Raw genomic sequence first — 19,422 nt, forward strand, 5'->3', positions numbered from 1 at the left:
AATTGATCCAACGGCATAATGATACCAAGCCTCGTTATGAATGGCATATTTTCTAATCTTTCTAATCCTCAAGCGCATTGCATCCATCTTGATCTTGTGATCATCGACGACATCCGCAACATGCAACTCCAATATCATCTTCTCCTCCTCAATTTTTTTTATTTTTTCCTTCAAATAATTGTTTTCTTCTTCAACTAAATTTAACCTCTCGACAATAGGGTCGGTTAGAATTTCCGGTTCAACCACCTCCTAGATAAATAAAATCTATGTCACGTTGGTCGGTATATTTGTCATAAACAATAAATGAACCAAATAGTTATAAAAAGATAATATATACCACATCCGAATCATAGACAGGACGAGGGCCGACGGGGGTGGATACCAAAACCATCGCACTATGTAATAAGAAGAGATAATAAAAGTAACAAAATTAGACAAGTAACTATCTAAAGTAAGAATTTTTTTCCTTTCAGAAAGAAGATAAGAACAAGAGGCTCACCACGGTGGTGCTGGCGACGAGATCGGCGCGGGCGATCGACGGCGGTGAAGACGGGGACGGGACGTGACGGACCGCTAAACCTAGACAAATCTCGGGGAAAATGGAGCTCGGAGGTCGAGTTTCGAGAGGACAAAGATTAACTAGTGTGGCTCAGACATTTCATAGAACACCTCATGTGCATAGGAGGTGAGCTAGAGCACCCAAATGCCCTCCCCTCGCCGGCCAGAAAAAACAGAGCACTCTGGAGTGCTCTGCTGTGGCAATGGGGTATATATAGGGAACTCATTGGTCCCGGTTCGTGGCACCAACTGGGACTAAAGGCCTTTGGTCCCGGTTGGTGCCACGAACCGAGACCAATGCCCCCTTTAGTCCCGGTTGGTGGCACCAACCGGGACCAAAGGCCTTGTGCTGGAACTGGCGCGGTGCGGTGGGATGTTTAGTCCCACCTCGCTAGCCGAGAGGCTTCGACAGTGGTTTATAAGCGCAGCTGCGCTGACCACTTCGAGCTCCTCTCAAATGCAGGCTTACGGGCCTATTCTGTCACTCTTTGCCTGTGGGGCCTACTGGGCCTTCTGCGGGCCTGAATCCTGGCCCATGGATGGGTTTCTAGTCGTATTCAGGCCGTGGTGGCCCAGTAGGTGGCATAATTTTTTTCTTCTGTTTTTTTTCTCTTTTGCTTTATTTGTTTTGTTTTGTTTCTACTTACAACAAAAAACTTATTTATTTTATTTCTAATTACTTATGTATTTTACTTTAATTATTTTATTTTTATTTATTTTACTGCTGCTATTTTTATTTATTTTACTGCTGCTATTTTTACTTAATTTATTAAGGTTTATTTATTGTAGTTACTATAGTTTATTTTATTTTATTTTATTAAGGTTTATTTAGTTTTATTTATTTTATTAAGGTTTATTTATTTTGTAAATATAAAAAATGAAAATAGATGCGCTTATAGAGAAAATTCAACCTAAATTCATAATAAATTTCTATGAAATTTACTGTGAATTTAGGTCAAATTCCCTGTATAAGGGCATCTATTTTCACTTTAAAAGGCAGAGAGGGACGGGCTTATAAACTGGTGTGAGCGCCCTTCGTTTGGCGAGGTGGGACTAAACACTGGCCGCAACTAGGACCAGCCCTTTAGTCCCGGTTTGTGGTATGAACCGGGACTAAAGGGTGGTGGGCCAGGAGCGTGGCCCTTTGGTCCCGGTTTGTCCCACCAACCGGGACCAAAGGGGCCGGACGAACCGGGACCAATGCCCCCACGAGGCCCGGCAGGCCCCTGGCCGCACGAACCGGGACCAATGCTCACATTAGTCCCGGTTCGTGACTGAACCGGGACTAATGTGAATATTGCCCTGTGACCAAAGCCCAGTTTTCTACTAGTGTACTATGACTGTTGACTTGTTTCAGTGAGAACTTCAGTGCTTGTGTCAGAACCCTGTAAGATTTTACCTTGCTCCAATTAATCAATCAGAGAACTCGTGGTTCTACATGTCACAACCCTACTTTGGTGTGTACAGATTACAAAGAGATTCCCCAATCTGTAAAAGAAAAGGTGGATGCCAAGCTGAATAGTCGTGAGATGTCTGGAGCTGGGATGCTGAAGAGTATGTGTAAGTTCTTCTGGCTTGCTCTCAAATATTAACTTCTTCGTACGCGCGCTTATGTAGAAACAACAAATGTCTCAGATATCTAGTAAAAGATCATGTGTTGATGATATTTGAGCAAAGAAGTTTGTAATTTCCCAATCTACGTTACTACTAATCCTATTTTGGTGCACTGAATATCTTCTAGAATCCCTGTAGATTTTATGTTGATCTAAATATTGTATTAACTTATCTGTACAGTTGAATATGGATTTGCTAAGGGCCCTGTAGCCATGGTTTTCGAGTCGCGACTCATGCGAGTCGCTCTGGGGCAGCGACTTGGAAGAAGTCGAGCCTGCGTTGTGACTAGTCGCGACTCAGAGTTGCGAGTCGACACTAAGCTGAGTCGACCATATTTTTGTGACTCATAGACTAGTCGTCGACTAGTCGAGCGACTCGAAATCCATGCCTGTAGCTTAGAGGCTAATATACCATTTTGCCAAGATAGTTAGAACTTCTGGTGGTAAAGTTTACTATATCAATTTTGTACAAAAATGTACCTTGTTTTACTAAATTATCTTGTTACTAACTTTTGCATTGTTGCACTAAAATTTGCCTTGCTACTGTTGTACTAAAGTTTAACCATTGAGTAGGTAGGAAGATTTCAATGGAGCAAAAATAATGAGATAGGAGAGCTCACGAGAAGTTAACTCAAAATCCACTTAAGATGTGACCTTCACATAACTCACAAATCATAACCAGTACATGATTCACGATAGAATTGCACTAGACACATGACATCCAGTTGTACAACTGTATGTAGTAGAGTGTACCTGTTTAACTTGTTCCAGAATTGGCATGGTTTGAATTAATATGATGAAATTTAGTTATGTACCTTTATTGGATAAAGGGCACTTTATCAAAATCCAGTCATTTGTTTTCATATTAGTTGCTAGGATTTAGGAGGCGGATATAGTGGTGAATAAGAATGATTTTGTGGTAGAAAAATGTTGATTGTGTTTCATTAAAATATGTCATCCGACGTACATGCCAGTCCCCAAAAGGATTTTTCTTTGACATACTTAATGTTGACCCACTAGAATAATTATGCCCCCATTGCAACACAAGGAAAATTTCCTAGTATATAAATATATGTCTTGTTAAATCCCATTTGTGAGCATGTATGACGATACCTAATTTAGGAACATCCAAATTTAGCCTGGTGTGAATCATTTTCTTTGAACATAATATGTTTGTATTGTTGAAACCTTGCGTCCATTTGTATTTTCTGGAGAACTACAGTTCTTTCTTTGAAACCAATGGATGTGTTGTATGTTAGCACATGATTTTTTAAAGGAAGTACCTCATTTCTTAAATAGTATGTTACCTATAAAGGTTTATGTTAACTCAATTGGCATATAGTAGATTTTTCATAAGAAAACAAGGGTCAAAAGTGTTTGTCAGATGTAGGCTATTACTATACTTTTCTGCATACAAAGCTACTAATTAATATCATGACCTTCAACCTTTGTATGTTGCTCCTCCTTTACATTTTGGTGCTCTATTAACGTGATTTTTTCTACACTAAGTTACTCTTCTTATTTCTTTGTTTTTGTAGATTGCCAAGATAAAATGGATGACGCATGGCTCGGATGCTGATTGCAAGACCCTATGATCAATGTAACGCGGTGAATACTATCGTTCTTCTGGGATTACCCCACGCCACGGTCTTGGACGAGTAAACGCAGGCCAGCGCTCGTCCATGTTGCATCTCGTCGTGGTCTCCAACTACCAAGACGATCTGGAAGTGGACGTCCCCGGGAGCAGCGCGGAGCACCGTCCCGTGGACCAACTTGAGCCGATCGAATCCCGTGGGAATGGATACGCGGTGCTGGTGGCCGGTGACGGGGTCCCATACCAGCAACTGGAGCCTCGTCTGGTCGAGGATTAACACAAGGCCATGGCGGCACCCGAGGACCCGGAAGTGGTCGACGAGGTCGGACTGCAAGGAGAAACGCCCGGGCGGAACACCATCTGGGGCCTCCAGAGTAGGCTCGAAGGATGGGCCGTCGGCACCTGTGTGGAAGCAGCCGAGGAGGGGAGGGTTGCGGCGGTGGTGGAGGCGGAAGCGGCGGGAGAAGGCTGTGTCGGAGATGAGGCCGCGCCAGCGCCTGCAGACGGCGGAGGCGCGGGGGAGTGAGGACGGGAGGGGCGGGAGGCGGAGGAGGATCTCGGACAGCAGGTTATCGTCGTCCAGCGCCGCCGCCGCCGCCGGCTCGCCCTCCTCACAGCTTATGCGGTAGCCCATGGCGTGAAATGCGGGTGACCTAAGGTGACACTGGACCCGCTACCAGTGCAAGAGGGGTGGAAATTGATTAAGCCCACTGGAAGAGAGCCCACGAACACACCATGTCTCCGTTGTGGACATTAACGCGGCCCACGAGCCCATACAAAGCACACACGCATTTGACCTCTCTCTCTCTCTTCCTCTACAGAAACGCATTTGCCCTTTTCTTTTCTTTTGTGCTTGTGGTTTTAGCGACTTTTCAGATCCAAGACCCCAATTGCTTAATCTTTGTGGTTTCCACAGATTTTCAAGCTTTTCTGGATCATGGCTTATTTTTGTTTCTGAAAAAAAAATACTAGCCGCATTTGCTTTTCTAATATTTTCGCTTCAATTTTCAGAGCATATCTTGCTTCTGAATTCCGATGGACAAGAACAAATGCTAAGCAAAGGTTGCCCACCTGACTTCTAGCTCGGTGCCTGGATCTTTGACTGCAGTGTGTAACTCTTCAAAAGTCCTCTTTTATTCCCGAGATCAAATGACCTCGGGACGAACAGTAAAAATAGAAACAATGAGCAAAAAATTAATCTATTCTGAAATAGTTTTGAGGCAAACTTTGACAAATGTTTTGTATGCTTAAAAATTTTCATCACGAAATGACATTCGTGGAAGTCATGGCACAAAAACAAATTCAACACTTCAAAATGCTTTCAAAAACAGGATTTTTTTTTAGCATCAATTTCGTTTTTTTATCACAACTTCCATGAATGTCCATTCATGATAAATTTTTGCAAGCAAAGATTTGTTGAAGTTACCACCAAAAAATTCATAATTTGTTGATTGTTTTACTATTTAGTGTTCATCATGGAGCGTTTGAGCTTGGGAGTAGATACTCCAGCCCGTAACACTTGAGATTTCGACATGCCAGTTGCTAATTTATACTATTGTGCTAAGCATGAGCGCACACGGTTTAAAAATTGAATATGAAAATTTGTTTCTTATGCATAGCCATATTATCGTTTTCAAACTCCCAAACGCATCCATACGGCTGTGAGAAGGGGCAACCCAAAGGCATTTTGTTCACGAGGCACATGTCAAACCTGAAAGTGTCTTTCATTCCGCAAGAGGCGCTTCACTTCACCCCGCTCACCAGGGGAAGCGGGAGGCCACTAGTGTTCTGTTCAGGGCCGGATCTAGAAGCATACGAGCCGCATAGGTACAGTCTGTGTTTCAGGATGCATGAAAGGGGCGATGCCTTCCACGCAATCCGCCTTCTCCGCTTTGAGTGCATTAGAGCATACATCTCGAAACCGCAGGAGGAAAAGACGAAAGTGCCTGAAGCATATCCCTTCATATCATTCCAGCGCCTCCTTGGCGGCTAGCTCCGAGAAGGCATGATATTTAGCTAAGTTTTTGCGCCGCGTGCAATTGCGACTTCTGTTTTTCTTCGTCTCATTCTATTTGGCAGAGAAAAAAAGTGGTCGATAGGGATCCTACCTAGGTGTCTTGATACGAATGACTTGCTCCATCCCACCACGAGCTCAAATCATGTCGGAGCCATGATGCAGAGGATGCTGACAACCATGGTCTGAACAGGATCAGGTCATGAATTATGAAGGGTGCACGACACCCACAAACATCGCGGGCTCATGCCTAACTAAGAAAAAGGAAACAAGCTAAAACTAGTTGATGAGAAAGACATGCAAACGACTAGATTAGTTACGTAACAGATCAACCCACCCCTTCCTCCCTAATCTTGTAGTTTCTGTATTTTCTCTGACATGTCGATCTTCCTTCACAGCTCCGGAAATATGATGTGACCAGGAGCCTTTGTAAGAGCATTTGTGAGGATATTGTTGATGCCAACGTAGTCGATGTTGATCCATCCCTGTTCCATGCATGGAAGACAGCACCCCGAGGGGTATTCTTAATGTGCTTATACTTTGTTCATGAAAGATAGGGTTAGTACCTATTTGCTTTCTTTGATCATGGAAGATAGGGTTCTTTGAGAGGGAAATTGTTGATTTGTTGTCGACTAGAAGCCTTAGCCTCTTGACTTCTTCGTTCAACATCTCGCCGAGTAGCCACGCCAACCCTATCCCATGAAAAGTGGATATTAGGTCAACAAGCACACACTAACGCGTGAAGGGAAGCATAATTTGGCATAGTATGGAAGAGGTGCTCAAAGGGAGTTTCACAGTCGATAACACTATTTGGGACTATCTTGATAGATATGTGGTTGCTAAAGAAGGCTTGTCCCAAACCAGACCAGGTCGAACAGGAAGGCCCACTCTAGGGCCCAGGCACTTGCTAATCGCTATACAACTGCCATTGCAGTCACAAGACCTCGCGATGCCACCCCACCTTGAACGCCGCCGCGTGGAGCAACACGCCGCGATACCACGCAAGCTCCCCCCCCCCCCCCCCCCCCCCCCCCGTCCGCCGACCGGTGTCAGCCACACAGTATTTGTTCGGTGGCATTGTCTAACTGCGCGAGGGAGGTGACGCCGAGCAGATAGGTCGGGTGTATCTAGATTGCCATCCGAGCCACACAATCGCACGGCAATGTTTCTTTTTTCTGTTTCCGGTCTTTCCCTCTATTCATGATTGGCGTTCAATTCGAAAAAATGACATCATGGTCTTAAATTCCAAGTGTATGGTGCTGTTTGGGAAGCTAAATGACATCCAACTTAGCGGCCTTTCTTTTTTAAGGAAAATCCTAACAAAAATAGCCCAAATTTTGTGGGACCCCCTTTTGGAATTTAGAAAATGAAAACATGTGCGCTTTGTCTTCGATTGTATCTTTATGTGAAGAGCATCACTACAGCACAGTGTGTCTTCTCTAAATCCTGACCGAACATGAACAATCAACAGTTACGCGGCACACAACAGTACAAGCCGTTCGGTATTTTTACTCCCTCCGTTTCTAAATATAAATCTTTGTAGAGATTTTAATATAAATGTATATTGTAGATTCGTTCATTTTACTTAATACATAATCCATACTATAAAATCTCTAAAAGACTTATATTTAGAAACCAAGAGAGTATCATACGTATAAAAGAAGCAACGTTACAAATAAATCCTGAATAAATGTGAACTATCTACAGTTACGCCGCACACAACAGTGCGACCGTGAGAGTATTGAGAGCTCAGAAGAAGAATGGGCTGACGTCCTGCTCCATCTTCATCGTGGCCACCGGCGACAGGAACGAGGCGGCGTAGGAGTCGTCCCAGGGCAGCATCAGGGAGCCGGGGCCCTGCAGGTCGTCTAGGCTGATCCCCATGAGCCAGTCGTCGTTGCCCAGCTCCTGCACCTCCTCCTTGGGCAGTATTGCCGCGTTTGCCGTCTGGAACTCCGGCAGCGAGTCCAGCTCCGGGAACGGATCGTTGTCGACGTCGGACTCCGGCGTCCGCGTCTCACCCCAGGAGACCGACTGTGACGCCGCAGCCTTGGCCGCCGCCTCCTCCTCCTGCCGCTGCCGCTGCATCTTCTCCCACTGGTTCTTCTTGTTGTATAGGCGGCAGAGCACCCAGTCGTCAAGCCTGAGCGTGCCGCCGTTCTTGGCGGCGCGTCCGTCGGCGCCGGCGAGGCGGTACTCGTGCATGATCCAGTCCGTCTTGACCCCCGCCGACGGCCTGCCGTGGTAGAAGACGAGCGCCTTCTTGATCCCGACGGTCCTGCCCGCGCGCGCCACGGGCCTGTCGGCGCCGGTGGCCTTCCAGTAGCCGCCCCCGGCGGCCCGGTTGGGGCGGGAGCCGTTGGGGTACTTGCGGTCCCGCGGCGTGAAGAAGTACCACTCCCGCGCCCCGAAGAGCGCCCGCTCCGGGAGCTCCCACGGGTCGAACCGGTAGAGGTCGAGCTCGGCGATGATGGGCACCGGCGGCGCGCGGCCGGCCGCGCGCGCGCAGAGGTAGTCCGCCACCAGCTCCTCGTCCGTCGGGTGGAACCGGAACCCCGGCGGCAGGTTCAGCTCCGCCTCCGCGTCCCGCCGCTCCGCCGCTGCCATCACCATTGTTTCTTCACTTCTTCTTCTCCGTCGATGGGAATGGGATTCTCGGGCGCTGCTGCTGCTGCACGTGCGTGGTGGACTGTGTTGAGTGTCTCGGAATGGATCTTGGAAAACGGCGTCTGCGGAGGATAAATAGCGAGGAGTGGAGGAGAAGCTTCGTGGGGAGGTGCTGGGGGTCGGAAAGGAGTCAAAGGGATTCATTTGGGGTCGGCGGCTACGAGAAGGAAGGAAGGAAGGAGTCGCGATGGGTGGTCGCGCGCGCGGCTACGTACCCACCACACCACTGCAGGCAGCCGTCGATCCTTTTTCGTGCGGCCGGCGACGGTGGATCCCAGAGATCGAGCACGTGTGGCGGCGGCTGATCGAGTAGGCAGGAGGCAGGCAGGCAGGCAGGCGCCGAGATGGTGATGGGGGTCGCGCTGTTGGTTCATTGTTCCTCGCCTCGAGCCAAAATGTGGCGGATGCTTTTGTGACGGCGACTTGGCCAGCACCGTGACGTCATTGCCCACTTCATCTTTCTTTCCCCGGCTAGATATATACTACTCCTGCGGCCGTCGTGTGGTTCTCCTGCGGCCGTGGAGGTGTGTGGTCACTCGTGTGCTGTTGTGCTCGAGTGAATTGCAAAAAACATCGACATTGAAAGCTAGGGTTGCAGAAAACATAGTTCTACAGTTTTGTGCCAAAAAACCACTAATTTTGCAAAAAACACTAGTCATCTGGTTCGCTCGTTTTAATCACGATTATGACAGATGGGTCTCACAGAAAAGGGTGATGTGGCATGACATAACGGATCGCAATTAGATAACATATAAGGGACTACATTGTAAAAGGGCATAAGAGGATAAGGTCATTTATATTCATTAAAAAACAAAGGATAAGGTTCCAGCGAGCTGTTAGCTCGTGCATGGCCGCCTGGCCACCGGCGCCACTGCTCGCACACGCGCGGCCGGCGGGGCTGCTGCTTGCTCCGGCGCCGTCGCCGCTGCTCTCTCCCTCCGGCGCCGCTGCTCGCTCGCGCCTGGCCGCCTGCGCCACTGCTGCTGCTCGCTCCGGCGCCGCTGCTACTCGTCGTCGCTGACGCTCGGCGGCAGGCACCGCTGCTGTTGCTCGCTCCCGTCGCCGCCCCTCCCCCCTGCTCTACCTCCCTCGCACCCCCACAACCATGGCCCCGGCCATTAGCCAGCGCAGCCGAGCTTCGCAGCCCCCCTCGTCGCCGGCGATCCCAACCCCTCTGCTCCAGCCGACCGGCGACGCCGCCCCGACCCTTGTCTACGGCAAGGACCCCCAGCCACCCAGCAAGCTAGCAGTGCAGCCACCCGCTTGATCCTCACCCAGACGGCACCTCCTCCATTCGTGGCCGTCCCAGCACCGCCCGATGCGGACGCGGCACCACCGGCTGAATGACAGACGCCGCCCTCTTCCCCCTCCGGGCGACGCTCTGGTGGCTGTACCTTGCCGGCGACGAGACCCCATGAACGCCGCCGTGTCGTGCTGCAGTTTTGCTTTCGCAGGACCCGATTGCGTTTTTATTTTTGCCCCAAGGGTGTCTATGTAAATGTAGATAAACCTGTCTAAGCCGTTCGTGCAAAATCGTAATGCCACGTCAGCTTTTGCGGGTTCCACTTGTCATAATCGTCATCAAATGGGTCAAAACCAACAACTAGTGTTTTTTTGCAAAAAATTAGCCTTGAAATTAGTGGTTTTTGACACAAAACTGTAAAACTGTGGTTCGTGCAACCCTAGCCTTCAATGTCGATGTTTTCTGCAATTCACTCGTTGTGCTCTGCAGTTGTAGGTGGCTGCCCGGCTTGGTTTTCTAGACTAAAGATGACGCCTTTAGAATGAGTTTTTATCATTTACTATGTGCCTAGTTGTATTCCGCTGCTCAGCTTTGCCACTAAGAATTACCAGCATTGCTATACAGACGACACAAGACGGACGATTCATGCACGACAATGAAATCCAGCCGCGCATGCATGTGTACAGGAGAGCAACGGCCGCCGGATTCTTAGTCGTCTTCACATCGTCTACGCTTTTGTCGTCCGTAGAGCAGTTTCAAAGAATTACTACAGCCGTTCAAAAAAGTCGTCGCTCTGTTAGGCGAATGCTCAAAAATACCACTAAACATCATTACTGTCAGCCCAAAGCCCGTTATCATGTTATATGACCAAAATACTCATGGACACATGTCAACTCTTCCTCTATCTCACTACGATAAAGTATGGGTCCCACTTGATCCTCATAGCGTTTTGGTTAACCTCTAAACTTATTTGCTTACTTACTCCTTGGTCAACAGGTTTAACCTCAAAGTGATGGTGTCTAAGGCATTTTTTAGTAAATTTCTAATGAAATTATGGCACTTTTTAGGTGACTAATGGTATTTTTTAGCAAGCATCTCACAGAACGATGTCATTTTTTAATAGTTGTAACATCTTATGGCAAAACAGAGTAGTAAGACACAACAGCGGCACAAATGATAAAAACCCACAAAAAATAGTCGGCAACCATTACGATCGCCCTTCTATTGAGTGATACTAATACTATTATTTAATCATGAACGGTATATATCCAGTTATAGGTAGGAAAGAAATTGAAGAGAGTTTGTATTTGTCGTTGTCGGATGGAAACCACGTGCGACCATGTGTAAAACGTATTTCTGAGTTAAAAGAATAATTTAACCGATGTGTCTATATTTTTATTATTACATGGCAACACACGTGCATTCAACTTCTGCCTGTAGCACCGCATGGCATTGTCCTAGTTGGTTAAAAGCACTATGTGTAATAGTTTAGTTTGTATCCAATTAAATAATAGTACTACTGGGGCTTTTTCATAGTTACAAAGGTGTGAGGCAGGGGATTCCCTTCCTCCCTTTCTCTTTAACCTTGCCGCTGATTGCCTGACTAAAATGTTTTAAAATGCAAAAGAAAATGTTTTGTTGACTTAGTCAGCATCTTATCTTGTGCGTGATGGTGTTTCTACGGCCATCCCAGGCATTTATTCATTTCATCGAGTGTACATAATTTGATTGCACCACGACATTCAGAAAGACATGGATTACATCAAAAAGGCGCACATGGTTCGTGTCTACCGAAAGAGCATGGTTAGCACATCTATGAGTAGCTTCGTTAGCATCTCTTCCAGCAAATTGTAGCTCAAACCCCTGAAGTGTGATCTCGCGTAACCACACCTGCACCCGCACACCCTCTGATTGATCATGTCAATCGTTCCATCGGTGTTATTCTTCACAATGCCGTTCCCTGGTGCTGGTGGTTTCCACCAAGCAGCTCTTGTAGTCTCCACCAACTGGTCTTGGCAGGAATATCTAGTGACCTAATAACTTCTTCGGTCACTTCCACCGACCGCATGGGCTGGCAATTGATCTCTTCATGTGTGCGTATATTTCTTTCGATTGCTCCCCGCTGTCCACATCGCTAAGATTGCAACAACGGCGTCATCTTTGCTTACAAAAACTGGGTCTAGCAAATCGCTAGCCCATTTTAGTGGGTGCAACTGAGGGAGCTTGGAACCTCCTCCCTGAACGGAACTGCATGATCGCCACTTCACTCCGTGGGTGCACCTAAGGTGGGTGCAGCCACTACTTTCCCCTTAATCTGAGATGGTACTATCGCTGCTGATGTTGCCTGCATTTGGCCTTTTTAGACCTCCAAGAATTTATCCCCTTATCTGATTATGCAGTGGTGAGATACAAATATGGGAGAGGGTGCGGCACAAGGAAGCCCTCGATATGTTAAGATGAGCATGAATGGCTCCCCTTACCTCAGGAAACTGGACAGCAAGATGTATTCTAGCCACGACAGCCTCCACTGGTTAGTGTTTGATCCTATGGTCTTTCCTTGTGTTTGGACTTTACGGCTACGATTTTAGATATACAATGTCCTCTTGGGTCCTAACTGCTTCCAAGAATGTTTAGAATGCACAATCTTGACGGTTAGACGGACTAATTTCTCGGTGGATGATACATCTTCAAGTTGATGTAAGCACAATACCACCTTTGGATGGCAGCCTCCATTAATTTATATCAGCATGAATTAGATATCGCTAATGAAACCTTGCCTGCAGTTGCACATGCTAATTAATTATATTTTAGTATGATACTAATGCCACATGATCTGGTAGTTTAGACTCTTTGTGGAATGATTCTGGCTAAGTTTCTTATACTTTTAGTATCATATACTCCCTCCATTCCATAATATAAGAGCGTTTTTGATACTACACTAGTGTCAAAAACGCTCTTACATTATGGGTCAGAGGGAGGATTTCTTATAATTTTTGTTGATTGATTCTGGCTAAGTTTTTTTGAAAACCACCTCATATATTAATTAACCAACAGAGTTATTACAATCACTCATTACAAAATTCACCACACAGGCCGGAACATCATTAACAAGAATATCGTCTGACCTATTGTCAAAACTATACTTAGCAATAAGATGAGCCACCACATTGGCTGAACGGTTAATCTTTGAAATTTTGACCATATGTAGCATCTTGGAGATACTCATTGCTTCCTTCTTCAAATCAAATAGCGCCGACCTGTCAAAACTTTCCTTTGCAAGAGACGCAGCAACAAGCACACAGTCAGTCTCTAAAATTATAGGATTGTGGAGCGTAATACCTATATAGAGACCAGTAATGCAAGCCCGGAGTTCCGCTTCCTCCGCGCTTTTACAATGCCCAAAGAAATCCCAAGAGGAAACAATGGCATCTCCAGAGGAGTCCCTAGCCACCACACCCACACTTGCAACGCTAATGCTCTCCACAAAGCTTGCGTCGACATTTATCTTGATATAATCCGAAGGAGGGGGTTGCCAAGCCACCCGAGTTCCCAAGGTATTAGGAACAGATCTTAGACCAGAAGCGGTACCTTTACCTTTATTCTTCGAGTCCACCAGTGGATAGGAATGGCAAGCAACAAAAAACGACCAGTAATTATCCACAAAACTAGCAGAGCCTGTGACGGATTCCTTTCCCTTACCAAAAATCAAATCATTTCTCAAATGCCAGGATCTCCAAAAGATGAAGATAATTCTACCACGCATCAGAGGACTCAATTGATCCAGAAGGATAAGAAACCAATCACTCCCAGTATACCTGAACACCTCCTCCGCAGGTAATTCCCAAGTGTCCTCATGGCCATACGCAAAGCATAAGCCCTTGGACAGTGGACAAGCGCATGAAACGTACTTTCATCCTCCACTCCACAAATTGAGCAAGTACTAACCGTAGCTTGGTGAAGCACCACTCTGTTAACCTGGACAGCCAAGCTATTGGTAGCTACCCGCCACACAAAAATATGAATTTTCTAAGGAACATTGGCTTTCCAGATCAAATCCCAAACTTTTCTCTCCCCCCTCATAGCCCTTATGTTGCGCCTCATCTTCTTCTTTTTCCTTAAGATTGAGCGCAAGCTTGTACACACTTCTAACCGAGAACAACCCATTCTTCCCAAAATGCCAAGCAACAAAGTCACCATCCCCTACTTATTGAATGCGCAAACTAAGGATCTCCTTCGCATCATGCGGGTAAAACAGATGCTTGACCAAATCCTCATCCCATCTCCTAGGACCACTCAAGATCAAGTCAGATACCCATTTAATTCTGGTCCTATTCTTCCTTGCAGTAAAATTAAGCCCAGAGGTTCTAGGGAGCCAGTTATCTCTCCAAATATTAATATTAGACCAATCACACACTCTCCAAATTACTCCTGATTTTAGTAGATCCAATCCATCCACAATACCTTGCCAAGAGAGAGATGCCGACTATGGAAAAACAGTATCAAGGAGATGCCCCTGGGGGTAATATTTTGCCTTAATCACCTTGGCGCACAAGGATTCAGGGTTAACCACCAACCTCCAGGCCTGCTTAGCTAGGAGAGCTTGATTAAATAATCTGAGGTCACGAAATCCCATGCCTCCCTCACCCTTGGGCCTAGTCAATTTATCCCAAGCCAGCCAATGAGTTCTCCTCCTATCCTCCTCATCAACCCACCAAAAATTCCTAATAATCTGTGATAATTCCTCACAAAGTGATGCCGGGAATTTAAAGATGCCCATAGCATACACCGGAAGGGCCTGCAAGACAGATTTAATCAAAGTTTCCTTCGCCCCACAAGACGCATATTTTTCGATCCAATCCGAAAGAATTTTGAGAGCTTTTTCTTTGGTAGATTGAAATTTATTACCCGCCTTCATTCTCCCTTGAGGCACCGGCAGTCCAAGATATTTGTCCTCAAAACCCTCAGCGGTGATGCACAAGATTACCATAACAACCACTTGACATTCCATACTGCAGTTCTTCCCGAACATAATAGAACACTTATCTGGGCTCAATAACTGACCAGTGCCCTTTTCATAAGAGGCAATAATATTGTTAATTACCAACGCTTGATCAATAGTCCCCTTGAAAAATAATAGGCAATCATCGGCAAACATAAGATGGGAAACACCCGGGGCATGCCTATTAACCTTGAAGTCCAGAAGAGCACCTCTAGAACACGCATCCTGAAGCAACAGAGATAGCGCCTCCGCCACAAACAAGAATAAATACGGAGATAGAGGATCCCCTTGTCTAATACCACGGGACGGGGAGAATGATTCCAACAGTTGGCCATTGAAGCGAACAGAAAACTTGACTGATGTAACACAAGCCTTAATCCATTTTATCCACCCCGGAGCGAATCCCAATGCCCCCAACATGCTCTTAAAAAAATGCCAGTCGACCTTGTCATACGCCTTTGCCATATCCAATTTATAAGCTCAAAATTCACCCCGGTCGTCCTTAAGCGTGCTCAAAGAATGCATACATTCAAACGCTATAAGCGCATTATCAGAGATTAGTCTCCCATGGATAAAGGCACTTTGGGATGGAGAGATCATACCATCAAGAAGCGGTCTCAATCTGTTGATGAGGCATTTAGAAATAATTTTATAAATAACATTGCACAGACTGATAGGCCGGAACTCTTTAATCGACGGGGGGTTCTTCACCTTAGGAATAAGAACAATAACTGTATCATTTACATCCTACGGCATGATCCCAGTGTCAAAGAACCTTTTTACTGCACGAATAATATCTTCTTTGAGGAATCCCCAATTCCACTGGAAAAAAACTTGCAGGAAAGCCATCTGGACCTGGAGCTTTAAGGGGTCCAATTTGAAAAAGGGTGTCGCTGATTTCTTGATCCGAGAACGGCTTACATAAATTATCATTCATATCATCAGTAACAATTGGGTTGACAAGCGAAATAATAAGAGAAGGATCAACCATACCATCGCAGGTGTACAGATGCTTAAAAAAAGAATTAGCGATTTCATGTATTTCATCCACATTCTTAGTAACCGTACCATCGTTCCTCCTCAGCCTAGAGATATTATTCTTTTTGGACCTCCTGGAAGCCTATGATCGAAAGAATTTTGTATCCCTATCCCCCCATTTAATTTTATCAATCCGAGATCTTTGTTTTCATAATATCTCTTCTTTAAAAAGAAGCTCATCCATGTCCCCGAGAATTCTTTTTCTTTCCAGCATATCATCGTGATTATTCCTTTTATAGAGTACATCAAGTCTCTTCCTAGCCTGCTCAAGTTTCTTGGGAATATATCCAATGTACTTCCTACTCCAGGCATGCAATTTACCAAGCACACTATTCAAATTGTTGGCCACATCCTTCAAATCCTGAACATACGTACCTTCATTCCAGGAAGCTTTAATCTGATCCTCTAAAATCATACCCTCCCTCTCCCAGTAGGCTTCATACTTCAATCGTTTAATTAATTTACCCGAGCGAGGAAAACCCAGCAATTGAATGAGCAGAGGACAATGATCTGACCTTGAACTAATAATATGAGAAATCTTGCACTCTGGGAATAACGAAGACCATTGTGGGCAAGCCACCGCACGATCCAGTCTCACCTTGACATTTTTATTGCCGTCTTGCTTGTTATTATATGTCCAAGGAACACCACGAAAGCCCAAATCAAAAAGATTACAGTCAGAAAGAACCCGCCTGAAGTTGGCCATCAGCGATGCGGACCTCTTATGACGAGAAAAATGCTCATTCTGCCACATCGCTTCATTAAAATCCCCAACCATAAACCACGACCCAACACCGAGGGGTTTAATTCTTCGCAGAAGATCCCACATGACATACCTTTGACTTGCCTTAGGCTCCCCATAAACAAATGTACTTCTCCACTTTGTGCCATTAGTAGAGCAGATATACATGCCAATGAGGTGCTCACCATACTTGGTCAATTCCAGAGTGTACATATCATCCCAGAACACGGCCAGCCCACCACCTTTGCCTTCAACTGAAATGGTAAATACATTTTTCATACCCAAACGGAAACGCAAATATTCAACATAATCTTTATTTTTTCTTGTCTCAGAAAGAAAGATAACATTGGGTTGATGCGTCTTAGAGAGACACACAAGCTCTTGAACTGTACGAGGTTGACCCAACCCTCGACAGTTCCAGCTTAAGATTTTTATGGCTCCTGGCGGGCGCTCACATCCGCGCCCGTCATTTGACCGACATCCCCAAGGCCGGTAGCATATCCTTAGATGGTTCACCTACAGTTCTCCCCTCAACTACAGATTCCCTCTTTTTCCCCTGCATCACTTCCTCTCCCCCATCCACTTCCCTAGTTACATGAGTGACTAATCTATCAACCCCTACCACTGCCTCAACTCTCTCAGCACAAATTCTCTTACAAGAAGAAAACTCAATGCTCTCAGAACTAGTGTTGTTCATGTTGATGATGAAGTCTTGGTCATCTGGGTGACGCTTCTTGGACACCCCAGAACTCTCAAGGATGCCCACGAAAGCAGCTTTGCGGTTGGATAGCTCACTCCCACTGTTCGGCGGCGTCGGCACACCGAACATGGCATGTTTGACACCTGCGTACTGCACCACAGCACGCACCTCGTGCTCCTCTCTATGGATACGCTTCCAGCGTCCCCAGATTGTCTCGACGCCCTTTGCGTCGAAGCTCGGACGCTGTCCTCCATGAGCCGGCTTTGCTAAACCCTCCACCGGACCATCCTCAGGTAGCCCATTAGGCGCCATTTGCTGGACACCAGGAACAGCCTCAGTTGGCTGCACCACATCGGGCTAAGTTTCTGTTTCAATGAAACAACACATTAAATAAAATGTTTGATTTCATCAACGGTTCATGTCAAGCTAAACACTAATGTATGATTTGGATTTTAGTATCAATCCAGGCTAACATATCAGGTCTACCTTTAGGAATTAAATAACTGTGGTTGTAGTATAAAAAATAATTTTCACATATTTTTTATACTACCACTGCTTCTCAGCCTTATCATGTGCAATTTACATAAGTTATCAGCTTATCGGAAAATGTTGGTGGCGGTGGACTGGGGGAAGTACTATGTGTAGCAACTACAAGCTCGCCCAAGATGTATTGCTTGCTAAGATGCTCAATATTTTTTTGATGAATTTTAAGCGGTTCTTTTGAATGGTACCCATGGGTTTCATAAAATGCATTGCATAAATGAGGTCATGGTGATTATTTGTGTAGCATAGGATGGCTATGATTATTTGTGGCAAAAGAGGTTATGCTGAAAGAATGCAAGCATGAGTCACATAAATAGAAATGGTAGACTCAGCCTTTTTATTATCCACGGGATTGCATCAACAATGGAGATTACGCATAATGGATCTGATTCTTTTAAAGATGATGTTAGCAGACTACTACCATCAAGCAGTGCTAATAACAAGAGCTAGCGCAAACCAACCTGTGGTTGGATGGTTAGAGGGGCAATGGCATCCACAGCCCATCAAGGTTCAAGTCCTGGTGCTCGCATTATTCCTGGATTTATTTCAGGATTTCCGGCGATGTGCTTTCAGTGTGAGGAGACGTTCCGTCGATGATGAGGCGCCTACGGTGATTTCGTAAATCTCAAGATGATATGCCGGCTCAGTCTCTCGAAGGTGCTCATAGGGGTAGGGTGTGCGTGTGTGCGTTTATAGGGATAAGTGTATGTGCACATATATGAGTGCTTGCGTCTGTACGGTGTTAAAAAAACAAGAGCTAGCAAATCCACAAGCAAAAAAAAGGCAAATGCTTTTTTGTTTTTTTAGAACTAGCAATTTTTTTTGAGCGGTGGCAAATGCGTTTCTGCTTTGTATGGGCTCGTGGGCCACGCTTGATGTCCACAACGCAGACATGGTGTTCGTGGGTTCTCTTCCAGTGGGCTTAATAAATTTCCATCTATCTCTCTCTCTCTCGCACTAGCAGCGGGTCCAGTGTCACCCACCTTAGGTCATCCGCATTTCACTCCTTTGGCGTGGCGGCTGCCGCATAAGCTGTGAGGAGGGCGAGATGTTGCCGACGGCGGCGGCGGCGGCGCTGCCGCTGGACGACGACAACCTGCTCCCCGAGATCCTCCTCCGCCTCCCGCCGCTCCCGTCCTCCCTCCCCCGCGCCTCCGCCGTCTGCACGCGCTGGCGCAGCCTCATCTCCGACCCAGCCTTCTCCCGCCGCTTCCGCATCCACCACCGCCGCAACGCTCCACTCCTCGGCTTCATCCAGCCATTTGACGTCGGCCCATCCTTCGAGCCTACTCTGGAGGCCCCAGATCGTGTTCCGCCCGGGCGCCTCTCCTTGCAGTCCGACCTCCACCACTTCCGGGTCCTCGGGTGCCGCCATGGCCTTGTGTTAATCCTCGACACGACGAGGTTCCAGTTGCTGGTATGGGACCCCGTCACCGGCCACCAGCACCGCGTATCCATTCCCACGGGATTCGCTCGGTTCGGGACAGTGATCTGCGGGGCGGTGCTCCGCGCTACTCCCGGGGACGTCCACTTCCAGATCGTCTTGGTAAGAGACGACCACGAGATGGAAGAATCGCGAGCTCTGGCCTGCGTTTACTCGTCCAAGACCGAGGCGTGGGCAATCTCATCCTAACACCGATTCCATTCAGGACCATGGTTTCTATTGATGTGTTGGGTGTGCTGGTTGGGCATTCCCTTTACTGGATGCTTT

General features: G+C 46.5%; 3 protein-coding genes across 3 annotated transcripts; 1 reads left to right on the plus strand and 2 right to left on the minus strand.

Moving 5' to 3' along the window:
* Positions 1-3,766: 3,766 nt before the first annotated feature.
* On the minus strand, positions 3,767-4,399 carry LOC109750898 (putative F-box/kelch-repeat protein At1g15680). The gene has a single exon (XM_020309819.1). It carries the CDS (start codon positions 4,397-4,399, stop codon positions 3,767-3,769), a length of 633 nt encoding a protein of 210 aa, XP_020165408.1.
* A 2,980-nt stretch (positions 4,400-7,379) lies between these two features.
* Positions 7,380-8,590, minus strand: LOC109750894 (NAC domain-containing protein 67). Its single transcript, XM_020309815.3, has one exon. It carries the CDS (start codon positions 8,588-8,590, stop codon positions 7,529-7,531), a length of 1,062 nt encoding a protein of 353 aa, XP_020165404.2. The 3' UTR covers positions 7,380-7,528.
* A 10,169-nt stretch (positions 8,591-18,759) lies between these two features.
* On the plus strand, positions 18,760-19,344 carry LOC141025753 (uncharacterized). The gene has a single exon (XM_073501672.1). The coding sequence runs from the start codon at positions 18,760-18,762 to the stop codon at positions 19,342-19,344; it is 585 nt and encodes a 194-aa protein (XP_073357773.1).
* The last annotated feature ends 78 nt before the right edge of the window (positions 19,345-19,422 follow it).

The sequence above is a fragment of the Aegilops tauschii genome, chromosome 6 (assembly GCF_002575655.3).
Source record: "Aegilops tauschii subsp. strangulata cultivar AL8/78 chromosome 6, Aet v6.0, whole genome shotgun sequence".
Classification (NCBI taxonomy): Eukaryota; Viridiplantae; Streptophyta; class Magnoliopsida; order Poales; family Poaceae; genus Aegilops; species Aegilops tauschii.

Coding starts and splice junctions, on each gene's coding strand:
- LOC109750898 (XM_020309819.1), bottom strand. CDS start 4,399: ATGGGCTACCGCATAAGCTGTGAGGAGGGCGAGCCGGCGGCGGCGGCG.
- LOC109750894 (XM_020309815.3), bottom strand. CDS start 8,590: ATGAATCCCTTTGACTCCTTTCCGACCCCCAGCACCTCCCCACGAAGC.
- LOC141025753 (XM_073501672.1), top strand. CDS start 18,760: ATGTTGCCGACGGCGGCGGCGGCGGCGCTGCCGCTGGACGACGACAAC.